At 41.5% G+C, this 19,069-nt stretch overlaps 1 protein-coding gene across 1 annotated transcript in view; it reads right to left on the bottom strand.

Moving 5' to 3' along the window:
* Positions 1-1,016: 1,016 nt before the first annotated feature.
* LOC107040159 (cysteine protease ATG4D) overlaps positions 1,017-19,069 on the bottom strand; it is a 194,339-nt gene continuing 176,286 nt past the window's right edge. Inside the window, exon 4 of the mRNA XM_015260106.1 lies at positions 1,017-1,872. Coding sequence (XP_015115592.1) covers positions 1,298-1,872 — 575 coding nt within the window. The 3' untranslated portion in view covers positions 1,017-1,297. The remainder of the gene's footprint in view (positions 1,873-19,069) is intronic.

Genomic DNA, 19,069 nt, shown 5'->3' with positions numbered 1-19,069 from the left:
TGTTTGGTTTTGTTGCCCGGTCGTTTTTTGTTTTGGGAAGTTTTCTGTAAAACTATTATTTTGGGTTTTAGCAAAAATGTTTTGTTAGGGAAAAATTGAACCCCTGCTAAAGTTATTTGTTAATAACTTTTGCAGTGTTCGGAATTTCTTTTTGGGTGATGGGTCAAAAGTTTCCTCGTTGTAGGGCGGAACTTTTGACGTATTTGTATGGTGCGGAGATTTTGGTTTTATAATTTGGTTTGGGGGCAGTTTGTTTATTTCGTGTAGGGTAGTGGGGGTGGGTTTCGTGGTGGTCCAAACGGGGTGTATGAGGGCTCAAAGTTTTTGTTTCTTCCGGGGGAACAATTTTGATCCTCTGCACTTAATTGTTTGGCCCTTTGTTTAATTTTTATTGATATTTTTCTGTAATCTAAATCTTGTACGCCGTTGGTTATTTTGGGTTTTTGGATATTTTGGAGTTGGGGGAGGATTTTAGGCTAAAAATAATTTGGACATAACACGAGTAAAAAAAACTTAGAAAATTGATGCCCAAGCATTCCTATAGAGAAAATCTCAGGAAAAAAATTTCAACAGAAATTCGAAATCTATTGACTTTTCTTATCGAATATCCAATAGAATCAGCGCAAAAAACAAATAGAATTTTTCAATAGAATTCCAATAGAAATTCTATAGAAACCCCCAAATAATTTCTATAGAATTCCAATAGAATTTTCCAGTGAATTCGTTAGATTTTCTATTGAATTTTGTCATACGTGTCTCCAATTTATTTCTTGTCTTTCAATACTTCACTACTGAAATCATCTTACATTTATTTGACAATTTTGGTCTCCCTGGTAACTGCAAAGATTACGGGCCTTGACCGTTGCGAGGACAATCAGTGGCTGATTAAGTACAATAAATGCTGAGAGGCGGGAGGAGGGGAGATATCGAATACACTGGATAACTCTCAAAAACCTTATTCATTTTCCAAAAAATACTAATGTTCCTTATTACTCTTTACTCCTATGGTCCTTACTTAGCCATACCAGATCACGACTGAGAAGTAAAGAATATTTTTGAAAATGAACAGAAACGGTTCGAATATCTTCGGCTGATTCATTCTGTTCTACAAATATCTAAAGACTGATCAGCAAATATCCTAAAGTTTTTTTTAATCCACAAAATCGCTAAAAATAAAGTCTCCTGCCACAAGCATTTCTTTACCTCCCAAGATATCCACCATTAGTAAATTTTGTCGTAAACTTTTTCATCACTTGAGCACCGAATGAAATTGAGAATTTCGCACGGATAATTTAATTCAAATGAGTTCAAACTCCTCGCACTCATAATGTTCATCATCACATGGAGTATCTTGTGCTAAATTCGTGTTAGTTGAAGGCGATTCTGAATATCCGCGACGCATCTCATCTCCACTTCCATCACAAAAAAGAAACATTGGATACTCAACTTTTTGATTCGGTGGTACTAAAAAGGGTTGAACAATCTTAATGAAACTTTCTAGAGACTTTTTATCATGAAGATAAAACCCAATGCAACAACTGGGATCCATCTTAGAAAGTAACATTTTCCTTGGAGAAGAACAGTGAAAACTGGCGAGTGAAAAGTTATGTTTCCATACGTCGACAGTCTCTTGACAATAATGTGGATCAAGATGAATCAATTTGTCTTCTTGATATCCAATGAAGTATAAAGAATGTCGTGGTCGACCCCCAATAACACCAATGCAGACTTCTAGACTGAGGAGAGCAGTTAAACAAGGTCCGTAACCAGAATTCAGTTTATCTGCACCTAATCGCAGAGGTACTAGGATAACTAGTGACCTCCACGTGCCATCAGAACGTTCACAGGACCTTCTTACGTCTTCTAGATAAACTGAAAATCATTTCATGAATTAAAAAGTCATTTCCGACTATTCAGACCAAAATTTAGGGAAAAAAGTGAAATGTAGTTTTGCCAAAAACTCAATTATCTCCTGATCTACTGATGGTTTTTCAGAAAAAATTAACCGCTCATAAATACATCGATTATTTTGAACATTTTTGTGGTAATATCGGTGATTGTTTTGGGCAATAATCGGTCGGTTGCAGGTAGAGAAAATGAATAAAACTCCAAAACTTCATAAATTGGAGTATAAAATTACACAACTTTTCAACTGTTAAAGGCACTCCTCTTCAGCTGCTTCTAAAATAATACAATACCAAATAAATATCTGTTAGGGTAACTATGAGAATGCTTCATGAAATAAAATTTAATAATCATATTTTGATGACGAGAAAATTGTAAAAACGATTTCGAAGTGCACAGCAATTGTATGACAATGGGCGCCCTAATCTGTGGGCACAACATCATGACGTTAAATTGTCCTGAAGGCAAAATCCCTTTTTCCGTACTGATCTTCACTTTACCTCATCCGGGTATTGGCGCTACCCCAAACTCGTAAAAGTGAAAATCACTACGAAAAAATATCATTCACAACTGGTGTCATGGGTTTTTGTTCACTCGCGTGGTTGGCCAGTCCTCGCATTCGGCTCGGACGCCAATTCCATTGCGAGTAAAAAAACCCATGGCAGTCGCCCTGAAATATACTACTTCTCTTTTAAAAAATATGCAATGTTTTTTGTCACCGTTTTTCGTGACATAGCTTAGCTTATCGTATGAAGAACATAATTAAATAATACAGAGTAATTCCACGTCAAATTCGAAATGAACAAAATTTCATGTTTCCGATTGTCTTCCATAGGGCTGCGCACGAGACCGGGACTAGTCTCAGTCTCGTGCGCAGCCCTAGGCAAGATAATCGGAAACATGAAAAACAAAAAAATCCGACAAAATGGGAAAAACGAGACAAGACGAGACGAGACCAAGACGATACCACTGCAAAATCTCCGAGTCGCGGGTTTCTTCAACTTCCTGATCCGAAGGGAGGGATGACCGCGAAAATCAAATATGGAGTTTCCATGATTTGTCCACGTTTCTTGACGTTTTGAATCATTCTGACAAATTTTGTAAGAGATGTCTGTGTGTGTGTGTGCGCGTGTGTGTGTGAATATGTGTTGTAAGGATATTTTCCGGGGTTGTTCATCCAGAAAAAAACCAAACTACTTTTTAGCCTCCTCTATCGCTCATATGTTGGGCACCAGCTAAACCTTTACAGGGAGTTCGACGAAAACCGGCCTCTGAGGCAATCTCGTCTACTCAGAGGACTTCTGCGGCTGGACAAAGATTTGCCCAGCTAACATGAGTCTGACAAGGTAAAGTGGGCGAGGTCCACGAGGCGTATTACCATCACATTCTCACGAGCTTTTCTAAGCCGTGAATTATGCCTTGCGGCATAAATACCTTACTGAATTTTATTCACATTCGTTCTAGGGGATCTTTCGACTCCTCTAGCATTCTTTCTTCTCCCGAGTATTCCGACTCAGAAGTGTTTCAAGGTCATCTGCGAATCAGCCGGGACTGCTCAGAGCCTGGGACGTTGAGAGGCTGATCCGATCAAAGTGGAACTACGTTACCCATCTTACGACCACCCACACTCTCAACCACCAGTTACCGCTTCGGTCATTACAAACCACCGCCTTCGGGTAGTACTAGATTGTCGGCGTATGGTCGGGCCGACAGGAGGATTGCTCAATTCCAGGCCCACGGGCCCATACGCTTCCGAATCGTTCCGCCGAGACAGGACGCCGAATAGCACAAAGTCGTCACTTCGCGTTCCGAAATGACCTCTTTTTCTAGCGGGGGATGCAGGAGTATCCCCCTAGCCTCGCCGCCAACAGTTATTCACCGAGGCTATGAGGAGTCTAAAACTCCTTATCATGGCTTCCCCAGCCAATCACTAATCTAGCTCTCCAAGAGGTATTTTTCGACCTCTCGGTTGAAGTGCTCGCAATTCTTCTTCTTCTTCTTCTTCTTCTTTGATTTTTATTGGCACTGACTGGTTTCATCTTGCGGACGGAAGCGCTCGCATTTGACTCACTCGGAATCTTACTAGGGTCTTCTCCCCCTAGACTGGATCACTGATCTCTATACTAATTTTCAGTAGCGAAGTGGTAAAGCGGTTTAATTCAATTTTGACTATTGGCCAGTTTTCAATGAATATCTCGGAATCTAAGAGAGATAGCAAAATTTTTGTTATAACCTTTTTTGCAGAGCCAATTGAGACCTACAACAAATGTGATTGCGAAAATTTCGCTATCTCCCTTAGATTTGGAAATATTTCTCGAAAACTCAACTGGGAGATAAGTCGACTTAAACCGTTTTACCACTTCGCTACTGCTTTATTAGTTAGTATAGAGATCAGTGGTCTGGATATCTCGGCGACGATAGGTCATTCCGTTACGCTATCCCCACCAATCAACCCGACGGGATCAGGGAGGCACCAGTCATCTCACCTGGCCGTTGGTCCCTAGTCTACCCCGCTATAGCTTTTAGAATCGCCCAGCTGGACAGCCTGTATCTCGGCTCCTTTTCCCCTAATACAAGCTGGACGAATTCTAAATTAGCGACCGTCCAGTAATGTCCTGCAGACTTCCAGGGGTCGCAGTTCCCTGAATTTTTGGGTTATGGGGTTGCTAAGGGTCATAAGGGTCATGGGATTGCTAAGGGTTATAGGGTTGCTAAGGGTCATAAGGGTTATGGGGATATTAAGGGTCCCTTGAGATATTAACGGTCAAAACAAGGTTCACGCTAAGGATCATAAGGATTGTAAAGGTCAAAATAATGACTCACAAATAGTGACTCTTAGGGTCATAGGGTTCAAAATAAATGAGTAGTGTTGCCTAACGCTAAAAAATTTTCAGGGTTCACGAGGGTCACAAGGGTCATGGGGTTGCTAAGGGTCATAAGGGTCATGGAGTTGCTAGGGGTCATAAATGTAATGGGGATTTAAGGGTCATAAGGGTTATGTCTAATGAACAAACCTCCATGGTCATACGCGCATAGCCACACAGGAGGGGGGGCGAGCGAAGCGAGCGGGGGGGGCGAGCCGCCCCCGGGGTTGGCGAGCAACGCGAGCAGGAGACGTAGCCCCCTAGTAATAATAGATTTTTTACTCTAAAAATAATCGTTTCTGAATTGTAACGAATTTTTCCCCTTTCAGAATTTCACCAAAATTTAATTGGGTGCCTAAAAATATTCTTCTGAAAGTTTGAGCCCTTTCCATTATTCGTTTCTAAGAATGTCGAAAAAAAGTAATTATTTGCAGCACTTGTTTGAAAGACGCTAATTATCCATGCTTTATTTTCGAACTTTTCCTAGCCAATTCGATGAAGAAATTGTAACATTGAAAATTTATAAATAAAAAGTATTTCGACGTTTTGGGATAGACCTAAGTCTTGGTTTCATTAAACATAACCTCGAAAAACAAAAAACGACTTGGAAAAACAGGAGATAAATTTTTGTTGACTCCACCCTTGGAATTTAAGTTAATCTAATTATCAATCTCTCCAATAAATTTGGCAGTTCTTAGCACTTACCACTGAGAAATAACTTCTGATTCAACTCATTATAAACAAATATATGTGTAGGAAACAGGCTCTGATGTACTTTATGCTTGCACCGTGATTGTCTCTTATTGGGTTGGGGAAAAAGTAATTTCGGTTCTTCCTAATAGATGGCATTAAAGTTGTATATCTCTATTAATGTTTATTCAATGAAGCCATACTATAGCATGTTTAGAAGTTTACAGTCTATAGAACATCCTAGAGTACAAAGTAGCGTCATTGGATTACTCATTCAAAAATTATTGCGCTTTGACAATGGAGATTCCAGAAGGCCACTTTCGTCACATTTTGCTTTTTTACTTCCGAAAAGGAAAAACTGCAGCACAGGTTCATCGAAAATTGTGTAGTGTTTATGGTGATGAGTGCTGAAGTGAACGCCAGTGTCAGAATTGGTTTGCTCGATGTCGTTCCGGAAGCTTCGATCTTAAAGATGAACCTCGCCCTGGTCGGCCAACCGTTGAAAAAGTCGATGAAATTTTTAATGAAATCGAGGTAGACCGACATATTTCATCTCGCGACATTGCTACGAAACTAAACGTCAACCATAAAACAGTTTTGAACCATTTGCATAAGACTGGATACCAAAAGCAGCTCAATACTTGGGTTCCACATGAATTGACGTCGAAAAATTTAATGGACCGAGTTTCCATTTGTGAATCCCTGCTGAAACGAAACGAAATCGAGCCATTTTTGAAACAAATGATTACGGGCGATGAAAAGTGGATCACGTACGAGAATAATGTGCGAAAGAGATCGTGGTTAAAGCCCGGAGAAGCTTCACAAACAGTTGCGAAGCCCGTATTGACGCCAAGGAAAGTGATGCTGTGTTTGGTGGGATTGGAAGGGTATTGTTCATCATGAGCTGCTCGAACCTGGCCAAACCATTAATTCGACTGTCTACTGTCAACAACTAATGCAACTGAAGCAGGCGATTGAAAAAAAACGGCCAGAATTGATCAATAGGAAAATTGTCGTCTTCCATCACGACAATGCTAGACCCTACATATTTTTAGTGACTCGTCAAAAACTGAGAGAGTTTGGCTAGGAAGTTTTGATGCATCCACCGTATAGCTCTGATCTTGCCCCGTCGGAATATCATTTGTTCCGGTCTCTGCAAAACTCTCTTAATGGTGTAAAGCTGGGTTCAAAAGAGGCTTGTGAAAATCACTCGGTTCAGTTTTTCGCTCAAAAACCTCAGAAGTTCTACGGTTACGGAATTATAGTTTTACCAGAAAAGTGGCAAAAGGTCATCGATCAGGGCGGCACATATATCATTGATTAGTGTTTAAAGTTATATTAACAAATTCACTTTGAAAAACACGAAAAAAACTGAAATTACTTTTTCCCCAACCCAATATTTGGGACTAGAAATCCGCTTTTAAATTCGCGCGCATTTTCTTGAAACATTGAGGTATCATCTTTTACACTGCCATCTTGCGGTATTTCTTCGCAACCTTGTACTAATCAGCTGATATGATGCCACTGCTCTCTATATCACTGGATAGCTTGTCTTTATGGGCCCAGCACGCCAAAAGTGGAGGGGGGGGGGCTTCGTTCATACTTCCACGACTGTACATATTGTGACGAAATTCCAGGCGAATTCGTCACCGGGGAGTCAAGCTCCCGTGTTATTCTCGTGGATACGATTTCGCCAGAATCTACCACGTGGAGCGCTGTAGATGAATGGTGGGGGTTGTCAGCAGAGGCCCTCCATGTTTGTTATGAAGATATTCAAATTTGAAATCTAACCAAACAGCCCGTATATATATATTCCGCAAAGAATTACAATTAATTAATCAATTGTGTATTGTAAATTGGATGATGCAAGTCGAAAGAGCATTATTAATATTTGCTGAACCACTGAAACACGGTAAGTGAGCTGCATAATTAAAAAATAGACAATGCAATAAATTTACTTCAGAAGAAGCAATAATAATAAAAGTCTGCACTGCTTGTCATAAATTAGTTAATTAGACGGGCTCCTTCAGAATTTAGCAGATTAGCTTTCTTGATAATTCAACATATAAATTTTTCGTTTCAATTAGACTTCAATGTTATAATTTTTTGTCTTTTTAGTGTAGGACAATCATGCGCGTGTGTGTCATACCTGGATGCACAGCAAATGCAATACGTTTTTTTCAATTTCCGAATAAGGATGACAAACGTTTGCGCGTTTGGTTGTCTTTGGCAGGGAACAAGGATTTATTAAAACTTGGAATTGATGAGATAGGAAGAAGAACAATTTGTCAAGTTCATTTCGAAGACAAATATTTCCTCCTCAAGAAATTGAGTACTAGTGCTATTCCAACAAGGTATTTGCCAGGTAGCGCCGTCGATTGTGTCGAAAATGTTGGAGTATTTTTTTTGTGAATAATATATAATGACTGTTATAATTTCATTCGCAGCAAGTATCGATGTATCTAGTTTTTTTGAAGAAAAATCTCTCCCCACTGAACAAATTATCAACTTTGATCCGAAAGACTGGCCCACACCTGCGGAAGGTATGTGTGAGCTTCGATGATCGCAAAAGATTAGGATACATTATCATCAGCATAATTACTAAAAACTGGGTCTGCCAGTTATCACGATCGCCCCTTATCAACAACTGTTAATTTTTTTAGCTTCCGAAAAAGACATAAAATCCCAGGAAGCACTTGATGCAGATGTGATTTCAGAGAAGCTGCAAATTCCGAATGAATCCCCAACCAATGGAAGCAAAAATGGTGTGGGGATGATTTCGAAAAATCCAGGACCTCAACATAATGAAGGAAATGCACATCTATCAGGTATTTTTTATTCATGTTTCTTCATCTCAAGAAATGATTTGTTGTATGGTTATATTTTTACTTTATAGCTGCTGTCAAGAGGAAATCCATAGAAGAGCAAGGACTCTCTGGACCAAGCAGGGATAGACGAGATAAAAAACGAAGAAAAATTAGAAAACGTGGCATATTACCCAAGGGAAGAGGTAAAATCAATGCTCATGGCCTCTATATTGAACAAATTATAAATTCTCAGATGCTTCATATGAAAGCTTCTGCAGAGAAAAACAAATGTATTATGGAGGAGCCGACGATAAAAATTCGGTCTGCTTTACACCATTTTATGAGAAATGGAAGAGGCCCTGTGTGGTTGACCATATCGAGCACAGGAAACAAAATTTTTTCGCGTGAATTTGGTGTACCTGTGTATATCACGTTGAATTTTGTTTATGACATGAATAGTGACTGGGTCTACTTCAGGCGTAATTCTTCCATTCTATAATTAATAGATAGAATTAAATAAAAATCCTGAGATGTACTCTCAGTTTAAATGATAAAAGTGATTTTTTTTCCTGGAGGTAATATTCCCATTCTCATTCCCCTTCCTTCCGATTCTTTATCAAAATTTTAGGTGATGAAGGATATTTTGCTTATTGCAAATATAGTATGAGAGTTTCGGTAAGTGAATGAATGAATGAATTTTATTTCCGTTGTGTATGGTTTTACACCCTTTACAGTACAATTGAGTGCTAGCATCTTCCAGCAGTTTTCACACGTCATATTAAAAATACAAATGACCTAGACATTTTAAGGTACCCGTGTTCTAACTTTTGCTTGAGCGAAGAAAAAGAAAATAAAAAAAAATATACATATGTTGTGTTTGAGAATTCAAAATTTAAAAAAGAATTTATTTTCTTTTTATTTCGAATCGAGCGAATGAATCGCATTGATTTCCCAATTCTCCACACGGCATCATCCACGGAATGCCTTGTCACCAGATATTATTTCGAAATGCCAGTGAATCAGTAGCTCGGCCAATGCACCCGGACATTGACCGAACTGCAGCCTATACCGATTCCGAAATTATTAATCAGTCTCGTCCTAGCTTCATGAAGGAACGTACAAAGGGGCGAACTCCTCGAGATTGATTGATACTTGAATCCGGAATCAGTTAAATTCCCTCTGCCCGGCGGTTATCGTCAACTCGAGTATTTTGGGATTATCATTGATCACAACTACGCACACCTTCGTAGTGATCAATCCCACATTATTATTAACAATCTAACTCTTCCCGGAGCCGGCAAACGAGGTGCGAAATAACTCGGTGCCGTTCTTCCCAAGTGGAGTTTCGTGCAAGGACACATTCAACCTTTTCATCAATTATTTTTGTTAATACTACGACGCGGAGATCACTGTCGTAATAAGGATAAGACTACGCAATTGTAAAACGAGTGAATGTATGAGTGTGAGTGTTGAGCGGAGGAGGTGTAAGTAGTTATTGTATTTTGACCATTGTTATCATTTTCGAGTCTAGTATCATTAAATTGGTTTTCTTTTATTTTCTTTTATTATTTCCCTGATCCCGAGGACTGAATGGCAAGTGCAGATGTGCCCAGCACTTTAAAGTATAGGTATCCACTAAATAAAAATATTATTTTGTGGCTACTAGGTCGAACCGTGTTTATTTCTAGTAACAGATAAACTCGAATTCGCCCGAACCGCAACAAATATATATATATATATATATATATATATATATATATGTGAAAAGCAAAAAGTAAATAACGCTTCCATAAAGCTTTCGCCAACATTTGTATGACATTTTATCTTCCTCCTGGCCTTTCTTTGGATTTCACCTTCTTCTCAAATTCCTTGATGTAATTGCACATCTCCAGGACTAGCGGGCCTTTCAAGGTTTCTACGAGCCACTGGCTAAGTTCCAACTCAGCCGGGCGCTGGTTTAGCCAGACCTCCAACTCTTTCACCACTTGCACGTTTACTGCACTCATGGCCTGCTCGCAGCTCAGGATGCGTACGAGGCTCTCGTCAGAGTTGCAGAAGCGGCATTTGGGATTTTTGAAGCCTTTGTACATGGATCTCCCCACGTTGCCACACCTGAGACGGGCCCACTGCTCTTTGGTGCTCCCTGCAACGTTTCTGAACCCCCAATACTTCTCGCCCTCGAAGTTCGTGACTAGGTCCTTATATTGCGGATAGTACTTCGAGTTGTCTATGCGAGCTCTGTCTGTCTGAATTACCTGGTCCTTCCGTATTTTTAAGTTGTCATCCAGCTGCTTGATGATTTCACCTCATTCACGGTGGGTCCATGTGTCTTTGATTGTGGTGCCATCTCCAGCCCCCTCGAGGTTCCGCTGGATCATCTACCCGAATCTTGATGGACATGAATTGAGAATGAATCTCACCTCCTCTCTTAGAGCTTTGCTAGGCCGTCTGGAAGCCGTCATTCCCAAGATATCCGTTAGATATCTATATGCTCTCATCATCGCCTCTATTTCAATGCTGGCACGTCCAGATTCGGGCCTCCAGATATATGCTGGGGTGTTGGGAGCGAGGCCCATCGCCATTTTGATGTACCGGCTTTGCATCCTGAGTATTTCCTCGCTCTTCCCCCATCCCCACAGTTCCACGCCATAAAGGCCCCCTGACTTGCCGATGACATCAAGAACATAAAGCCTCTTATGTAAGGTGTCCAGCTTCGCCCTTTTCATGATGCCCCAGGCACAGTTGGTTGCTAGCCTGGCCTTTGCTGCCATCTTCCTGGTGTGGGTACCAAATATGCCCCGAGTTGAGAACCAAAACCCTAGATATTTAAACTCGTTGACAACCTCGAGCTTTGTCCCATTCAGCTTCCACTCTTCATTCTTCGACAATCTGCCCCCGTTCCTAAAAACCATCACTTTGGTTTTCCTCTTGTTAATCTGCAGGAAGTTCTTCCTGGCGTAGGCCTCCGCTGTGGCGAGCATGGAAGTCAACTCCTTGGAGCTTTCTGCTACGAGTGCCACGTTGTCTGCAAATTTCAACCCAAAAATTTTTTCGCCTCCCAACACAGATCCTCCTGACTGCTTCCCTGCCAAAGCCTCATCCAGGTCCTCCAAAAACAAGCAGAAGAGTACTGGACTCAGTGGGCAGCCCTGTCTCACCCCGCAGTATGACCTGAAGCTATCTGTTGTGCCTTTAGGCATGATGATTTTATTCTGGGTGACCCTGTAAATCGATTTGATCATTTCAAGCAGACGTCCGCTCAGCCCCATATTGCTCAGCTTGTTGATCATTAGATTGCGATTGACTAGATCGAACGCCGCCCGGTAGTCAATAAATGCCACGTAGAGCTTTTGCCCAGGTACTCTCAGCCGGTTCCCGATCAGCGCGTTCAGCGAAAATATTTGGTCTCTCGTGCTCCGTCCCTGCCGAAAGCCGGCTTGACTCTCGCCCAATTTTCCCTTCTCCTCCGCCCATTTCGCTAACCTTCTTGCCATGATCTTTGTCAGCAATTTGTAGCCCAGGTCCAAGAGCGATATGCCTCGATAATTGGCTGCCTTGTCAACTTCCCCGGCTTTGAATATCGGGAAGATGTGTGCCATTTGCCAACCTTGTGCCAAATAGCTGTTTTCCCAGAGACCGTTTCTGGTACGATGTAGCATCTCCTTACCTTTGGGTGACAGGGCTTTGAGGAATCTGGCGGAAATGCCATCCTCCCCAGGAGCTTTGTTATTTTTCATTTCCGCCAGCGCTTTTTTCAGTTCCAGTTCACCTATTCTCTGATTCCACCACTCTGCGGGTTCCCGACCGTCGGCAGACGAGTCACCGGAGTTGAAGGAATGATCCAATGCCGAACTCGTTCCTTCCACCATGGGCTGGGGTTGGGGGGTCTCGCCTAGCGTCGCACTCAAAAGTTGCCTAAAGTGCCCGATCCAATCCTCGTCGCTGATGTCTCCCTTGGGCATCCATTTCAGGGGCCGGAATACATTCAGGGCTTCCCAAAATTCTTGCATGTTCCTGCTCTGTGTCACCTTGATCCATTTTTTGGCATTGAGGGCTGCAATCTTTTCGTTTTTAAAGCTTTTTAGCTTATTTCGTTGTTCCTGCCAGTTAGACTTGCATTGAGGATCCTTCTTATCTTTGTGGTAGCTCTTCAAGGCTGCAAACGTCATGCTGTGTTGAGCTCTGTACTCAGCATCAACCCAACTCTCCTCTCCCGGCTCCTTCCTCTGAACTGTTCTCACCATGCCGCAGTGCCTCGCTGCTTCCCAAATCGCACACTTGATGATTTCCCAATCTTCCCTTGGGTCAACTCCAGCCTGTGAGCTATCTAGGGTGTTGGTTACCGCCGCGATGTATTCCTCCAACTTACTCTCGTCCCATACTAAGCCTTCTTGCGGGATTCCTTCGGCTACTGAGTCATCTTGCCTTTTTGCCTGTGATATGCCCTCGTTCAGCCGAAGCTTGAAGGTGACTGGCAGATGGTCAAAGCCCAGCTGCGGCATCACTTTTAATTCCTCTACCACACTAATGACCTCGGTTGCGCTGATGAGTGCCAGGTCCAGGACTAAGTCCGAGCCCCCAAGAAACGTTGAACTCCCCTGCCGATCGCCTTCAGCACCCCCATTCAGAATCACGAGTTCATTTTGGCTGCCAAACTGGAGAAGTTTCAGTCCTTCTGGGTTCACCTCAGGGTCCTCTGACTGCCTGTCGCATTGGATCCCCGCCTCCTCTAGCACGCCGCTGTGGCACTGGCGCGCACCAACTCTTGCGTTCTAGTCACCTATTAGCAGGACTCCTCCCTCCTCCAGCGCCTCATCAACTAGGGGCTGCAGTTTGTTTGTCACAGTAGATAAATTTCCTGTGTTGTTGTATACCGTAATTAAGCCTAGCGGTTTACCCTCCGCGGTTCTCAGCCCTTTAATAACCGTTCCAAATTCCCATTCTGTGAGTTCTAAGCCTTTACAGCAGGACTTCCTCACTGCTAAGAGGTTCCCACCCTTGGCTTTATCTTTTCTGTGGACCCTGACGGCTGCTTGAGTTAGCCAATTGAAATCTGGATCGAGGTTCCGCAGCACCTTCTCCTCGTTTTTCCTCTCGAGGTATGTTTCCTGCAGTGTTATTATGTCGAACTCTCTCAGGACTTTCCAGTAGTTTTTTATTTTGTAAGCGTCGTCTATGTTACATGATACCAAACGGGTGGGTCTGTGCTTAGAGCTGTTGTTACCTACGCTGGTTCCCGGGCCGAGGGCTCCTGGAAGTGGTCCTGTTACTGTGCCGAGTGCCAGGATGCCTGAGTGGCGTGCGGGGAGCGCTGGAGATTAGCTGGCCTTCGTACTCCGACCACTCCCACCATATGCCAAAGGCTTTCACTTTCTGGTAGCCTAGCAATGCCTCAATCCCCTTGCTCCTTAGAGCATCGACCTCTTCGGTCAGCCAGTCCTGGATTTCACGTTCACGCCGTGTGAGATCGTCTTCTAGGGAGATTCCCAGGGACAAGAGACTGCTTCTCCTCTTCAGGATATTCACTTTGTTGCTCAGCGATTTGAGCCCCAATACTAGACCTCCACTTTTTAGCATCACCGAGTGCCTCACCAACGGGAATATCCTGGTGGAATTGAAGATGTTTCGTGCTGCCTCTTTCTCTGCATGACCACTCTTCATTGATAGGCCATGGACTATTATGTTGCTCTTCCTATCTTTTCTTTTTTGGATTTCGTGGTCGAGCTGTGCCCCATTCAGGCGTGTCGGGAGTGTACGTGGTTCAAACTCTACATTCTGATGTGCCCTGATATTGGTCCTGACTCCTGTCTGCTGAGTGTTCTCGCCACCCCCAAACGGTTCCGGCGGGTTCTCCTTTCGGGAAGAGTGCTGATTCCCTGTTTCCTCTTGTGTTCCCCTTCCCCTAGGGGCATTGGGTGTTCCTCGAGAACTATGCAGGCTCCCGCCTGCCCCTCTCGAGGGCTCAGCATGTACCTAAGCTCTTGTGGTGAAGGTACCATCGGCGCTGGAGAGATTTGGATGCTCCGCGGGTTTATGCACAGATTGACGGGTCTTGGTGTGCGAATCCTGGGGGATTGTGGCATACATTCTGCTCAGGAACTCTTGTGCCTCTGGTCTGAGGTTGCTCCCTCCTGGGGGTGGGGCACTTGGAGGCATTCTTGCCGTGTGGTGTGGCGTTGGAGGAATGTTGTTGTTGTTGCTGGTTGCGTTACTCGGCTTGAGATTTGCCAACTCCTTCTTGAATTCGGCTTGTTGGGCTTCTAGCTTTTCGATAACCTTTGAGCTATGTCTCAGATCTTCTCCGAGGCTTGCCAACTGAGCCTGCCATTGCCGATCCCTTGCTGACAGTTCCAACATAAACTGGTCTAGGATCCAGTGTGTCTCGCTCTCAAGTTTTTTGCCAACTCTTTCCTCCAATTTTGTTAGCCCCTGATGAAGTTGGAGGTCCGTGAGTGGTGCTGCAAGAGGAGTTTGCGTGCCTGTCGACCTGGTCTTTGTGAAATGCTCTGGACCCTTGCCTGGCTGCTTGTGTGACGTTTGTTCTATACTACTCCCACAGTGCCGGGGCTCCTGCGCCACATTTTGGTTACTTCCAGCGCCTTGGCTTACTGACAACCTGTCCAGGGATCTCAAGCAGCTACGATCACTTACATTCAGGGCGTTATCGTCTTCTAATGGGAAGAGGGATGGGGAGTTAGCCCTCGTTGGTGCCTGGCGAGTGCCTTGTGTGTTCATGCGGGGAACCTGGCTACCTTGACTTCCGCATTCCTCCTGGTCTTGTGCCAAGCCGCATAGGCACTCCAGTACCTCCTGGTCCCATTCATCTAGCTCCGACTCTTGCGAGTTTTGGCTATCCCCTATTAGTACAAATTCCTGACTGTTGTCTCCAGCCAATGGGTCGTCGACGAGTTCTTCGGCTCTTTTTCTCTGCGCGGCTCTGCTCCTAGTGAGAGGTCTGAGTATTGGAAAGCTGCAAACCTTACCCTTCCCCAGCAACTCCGCTTCCATGACCTCCATCTCTCGTATGAAAACGTCGATCCTAGGTGGCAGACTGCTGGTTTCCTTTCTCGACCTATTCCGGCTTTTGGCTTGTTTTTACTCCCTTGGGGTCGTCCTCTCCCTCTATTAACTGTGCTTGGTTTTGAAGCAGCATCTTGATTATTGTTTATTTCGAACGGGGGAAATTCCCTCTCAAATTCGGGGTCCACCATAACCTCTTTTAGTCACTCTTTTTGGGCTTTAGTCACTGGTATGGTGCGGTAACCTGCCGGATAACACTTCAGTGCACTCCTTGGGTTAGCTGAGCTGATCTAAATTGTTTTATGCCTTTGTTCGGCTGGAGAATATTCGATTTTTTCTATCCAAAAGTACAATGACGTTTTTTGTTCACCTTGCTGGTCTGCGTTACCGACCTATCCCGTTTCGGTAAGTTATTTTCTAGGTTGAAGAATTTTTCAATTAAGAAAAAGAAAATGTTTACTCAATTCTTTACATTTTAGCATAGGGAATAGAGGTACTTAAAACATTAAAAAGCATGTATTTAATAGAGTCCAAAAATTAATGGACTGGTGAGGCAATTGCAAATACTAATTTGACAAAACTGCCTGTCCAATTACGGTAATTATGCATTATCTTAGTTCTTGTAATTGACGAAGTAATGGTAACGATATTTCAAATTTACGTAACGGTTGAAGTAATCTAATAAGCATGAGAAACAATAACACTGTATGTATTGAATGCTATGGGACTTGTGGGACTTGTGTGCTTTCATGTCCCAGTTTATTGGTGCTTATCAATAAATAGTAGGTACATTAGTGACGTCATTACAACGTAAAAAAAGACAAAAACCTGGATTGAATGCAATTAATATTGATAGATTTGTTCGAAAAATTGAGGGAATTCCATTTTTTTTCATTNCAATTAATATTGATAGATTTGTTCGAAAAATTGAGGGAATTCCAGTTTTTTTAATGTATCGTAAAAGTCTCGGCCAATTTGTTCAATAAAAATTATTATCAAGTGACATTCTCTTCGAAAATTCGGTGAATTTTATCATTGAACTTTCACAATTTGAGGGATAAATGAATGAAAACTCTCAGTTTCGGTTTAATTATTCAGTAAAAAAATCATCGGATATCAGAAATTAACATATGAGAAATTCATGGTAGATATTGTCTTACATTTCCAATTGATTGGAATTGAAATTCCACTTCATTAATTTTCAATCAATTGAAATGGATTTCACTCTAAAAAGGCCGATCTTAAATTCAGACTGCGGTCGTAAAAATGAGGACATTTCGATCTTAAAGTAGAGACCGATCTTACGAATTCGGACATTTCGGTCTTATTTTAAGATCGGACTTCTTAGTGTGTTGCAACTCAACAATCATAGCTAAATTAAAATTCAGAATAATTTCGAAAATTCTCATTTTCCTCTTTAAAAACATGTGAAATTCCTGAATTTTTTCTTGCTGCAATCAAACTGGGTGTCTTTCCTTGCAATTGCTATTCATTTCTCATGGGATTCTCACTTTTTTCATCATCAAATCCTTTTTTTTCATTTCAACTCAAATAATTTCATTCTTATTATTGGCTTGCGAATGGTTCAATGATTTAGCAAATCTATACAATTTGTATAGAACTGCGCACAAGATAAGGCGAGACGAGATTTAATAATAATTCTTTTCAGTGATATATAATCATATAATACCTTTTCCAAGCACTCTCCCACTCAATAGGATCTCAGAAGAGTGGATCGCGTGATTGTGTCATGATGATGGATGAGACTTCACTGGAGGCATTTTTGCAATATAATTCGGAAAATGATAACATTGCGGGATTTGTTGACAACGGATATCAACGAAAACCGGTAATTACCGGTCATACGCAAGTCTGGATTCTCAAAAGCGTCACGGGGGAATGGAAACAACCAGTTTCTTATTCGTTTAGCAGTGCTACTGCTGAAGCTGATGAGATTGTTCAGACATATGTAGCTATTGTACGAGAAGCCACAAAAGCCAACCTCAATATAATAGCTTCTGTATGCGATCAGGGATCCACAAATGTCAAGGCCATCTCCACTCTCCAAGAAAAAAGTCAAATCACAAAATTAAAACATAAATTTCAAACGACCGACCCCGCCATTGTGATAGATGAGCAAATTATCGTTCCTTTATTTGACTCACCTCATCTCATCAAATGTTTACGCAATAATTTTCCAACAAAAGACGTATCCTTTGAAATAATTAACAGCACAAATCAAGTAGAGAAAAAATAGCTAAATGGGAACATATCATAACAGCTTATGAAATCGATAAAAGTCGCGGTATACACAAGAAAATGCCTAAATTAAGTGACGAGCATGTTTATATAGTAAAAATGAAAAAAATGAAAGTTGATCTCAGTACGCAAGTGTTTAGTAACAATGTGTCATCTAATATGTTTCTCATGGCTCATATCGAGACTAAACATTTGACCAATGTTGCCACACTCCCCCTTGAAGCAACTGATACTGCCCACTTCCTTTCATTCGTAAATGATTTGTTTGACTCGGTGAATGGGGTAAAGTCAGCTAATTGGGCAATTTCAGTAGCATCAACTGATGAAGAATGGAATAGATTCATAAGATTTCTGAGATCGATTGAGTTTATTCCAAGGAAGTCAGAGGATCGAAAGAAACCCATATGTCTAGCCAATTGGATTATTACAATTGAAGGTTTGAAGCACTTGAAGAAAATTTTGAGAGACTTAGGCCACGATCATTTTCTCCTGCGAGCTTTCAATCAAGACGCTCTTGAAGATTTCTTTGGGCAAATAAAACAAATAGGTTTCCGCAATAACAAGCCTACACCAACTACGTTCATTGGCCACTATAAAAGTCTGTTATTACAAAACTACACCCAACACACGTCTAAATTCAATTGTGAAGTAGATGAGACTCCAAATTATATCGTAGATTTTGAACTTCTTTTGAATTGTGATTAAAACAACCTTGCAAGTGACACGGGTATCCTTTTTAATATTGCAAAATTTCCGTACATAATCAAGGTGGGAACAAAGTATTTTGGAATTGACACTCAGGATTTCGCTATGAAAATTGTAAAATTAGGACAAAATGTTGTCAACAATTTATCCTTAGCCAAGTTGAGAATTCTACCCCTGGCATTACTCAAGACTTTCACAAACTCACTGATACTCTCTTAAAAATCATCACTAGCTACATCTCTCAATACATTCATTTAAATAAATTCACTGTTGAAATCACTTCCAAAATTTTAGGCCAATTCGAATCTGTTAATTATGATTTCATCGTTTGTGAGCATCGGACTGAGCTCATCAACATTGTAATTCAAAATCTTATCAGGGACATCACTGTGCAGTACATCCAACAGATTAATAGAATATTATCAGGTAAAGAATGTATACCATTGGGTGAACAAGACACTTTAATGTTGCAAGCTCATAAGATCCACAACAATAACAGAGGTTCTAAGAGGGCGGGAAGGGAATTGAAGCTGTGATGAACCAAGTAATCTCATGTGATTTAATCATTTGTTATCGTTTATTTATTTATCATTTATTATTTGTTATCGTTTATTTATTTATCATTTATCATTTGTTATCGTTTGATTTATTAATTGTAAATTTTTGACATACTTCGAAAAAAATCCAATCTGATAACCAACAATTATTCATTCATTTTCATTCAATGTAGTTTTGTTTAATTTCAATTTTCTCTGTTTTGTTCTATACGAATTAATTAATTATTCGTTAATTTGTTTTTGAATTATCTGATGCATACAT

This window comes from Diachasma alloeum, unplaced genomic scaffold (genome assembly GCF_001412515.2).
Source record: "Diachasma alloeum isolate Michigan unplaced genomic scaffold, Dall2.0 Dall_scaffold_00324, whole genome shotgun sequence".
In the NCBI taxonomy this organism is placed as follows: domain Eukaryota; kingdom Metazoa; phylum Arthropoda; class Insecta; order Hymenoptera; family Braconidae; genus Diachasma; species Diachasma alloeum.
The sequence above is the reverse complement of the archived record's forward strand: the minus strand, read 5'-3'. Positions and strand labels throughout refer to the sequence as shown.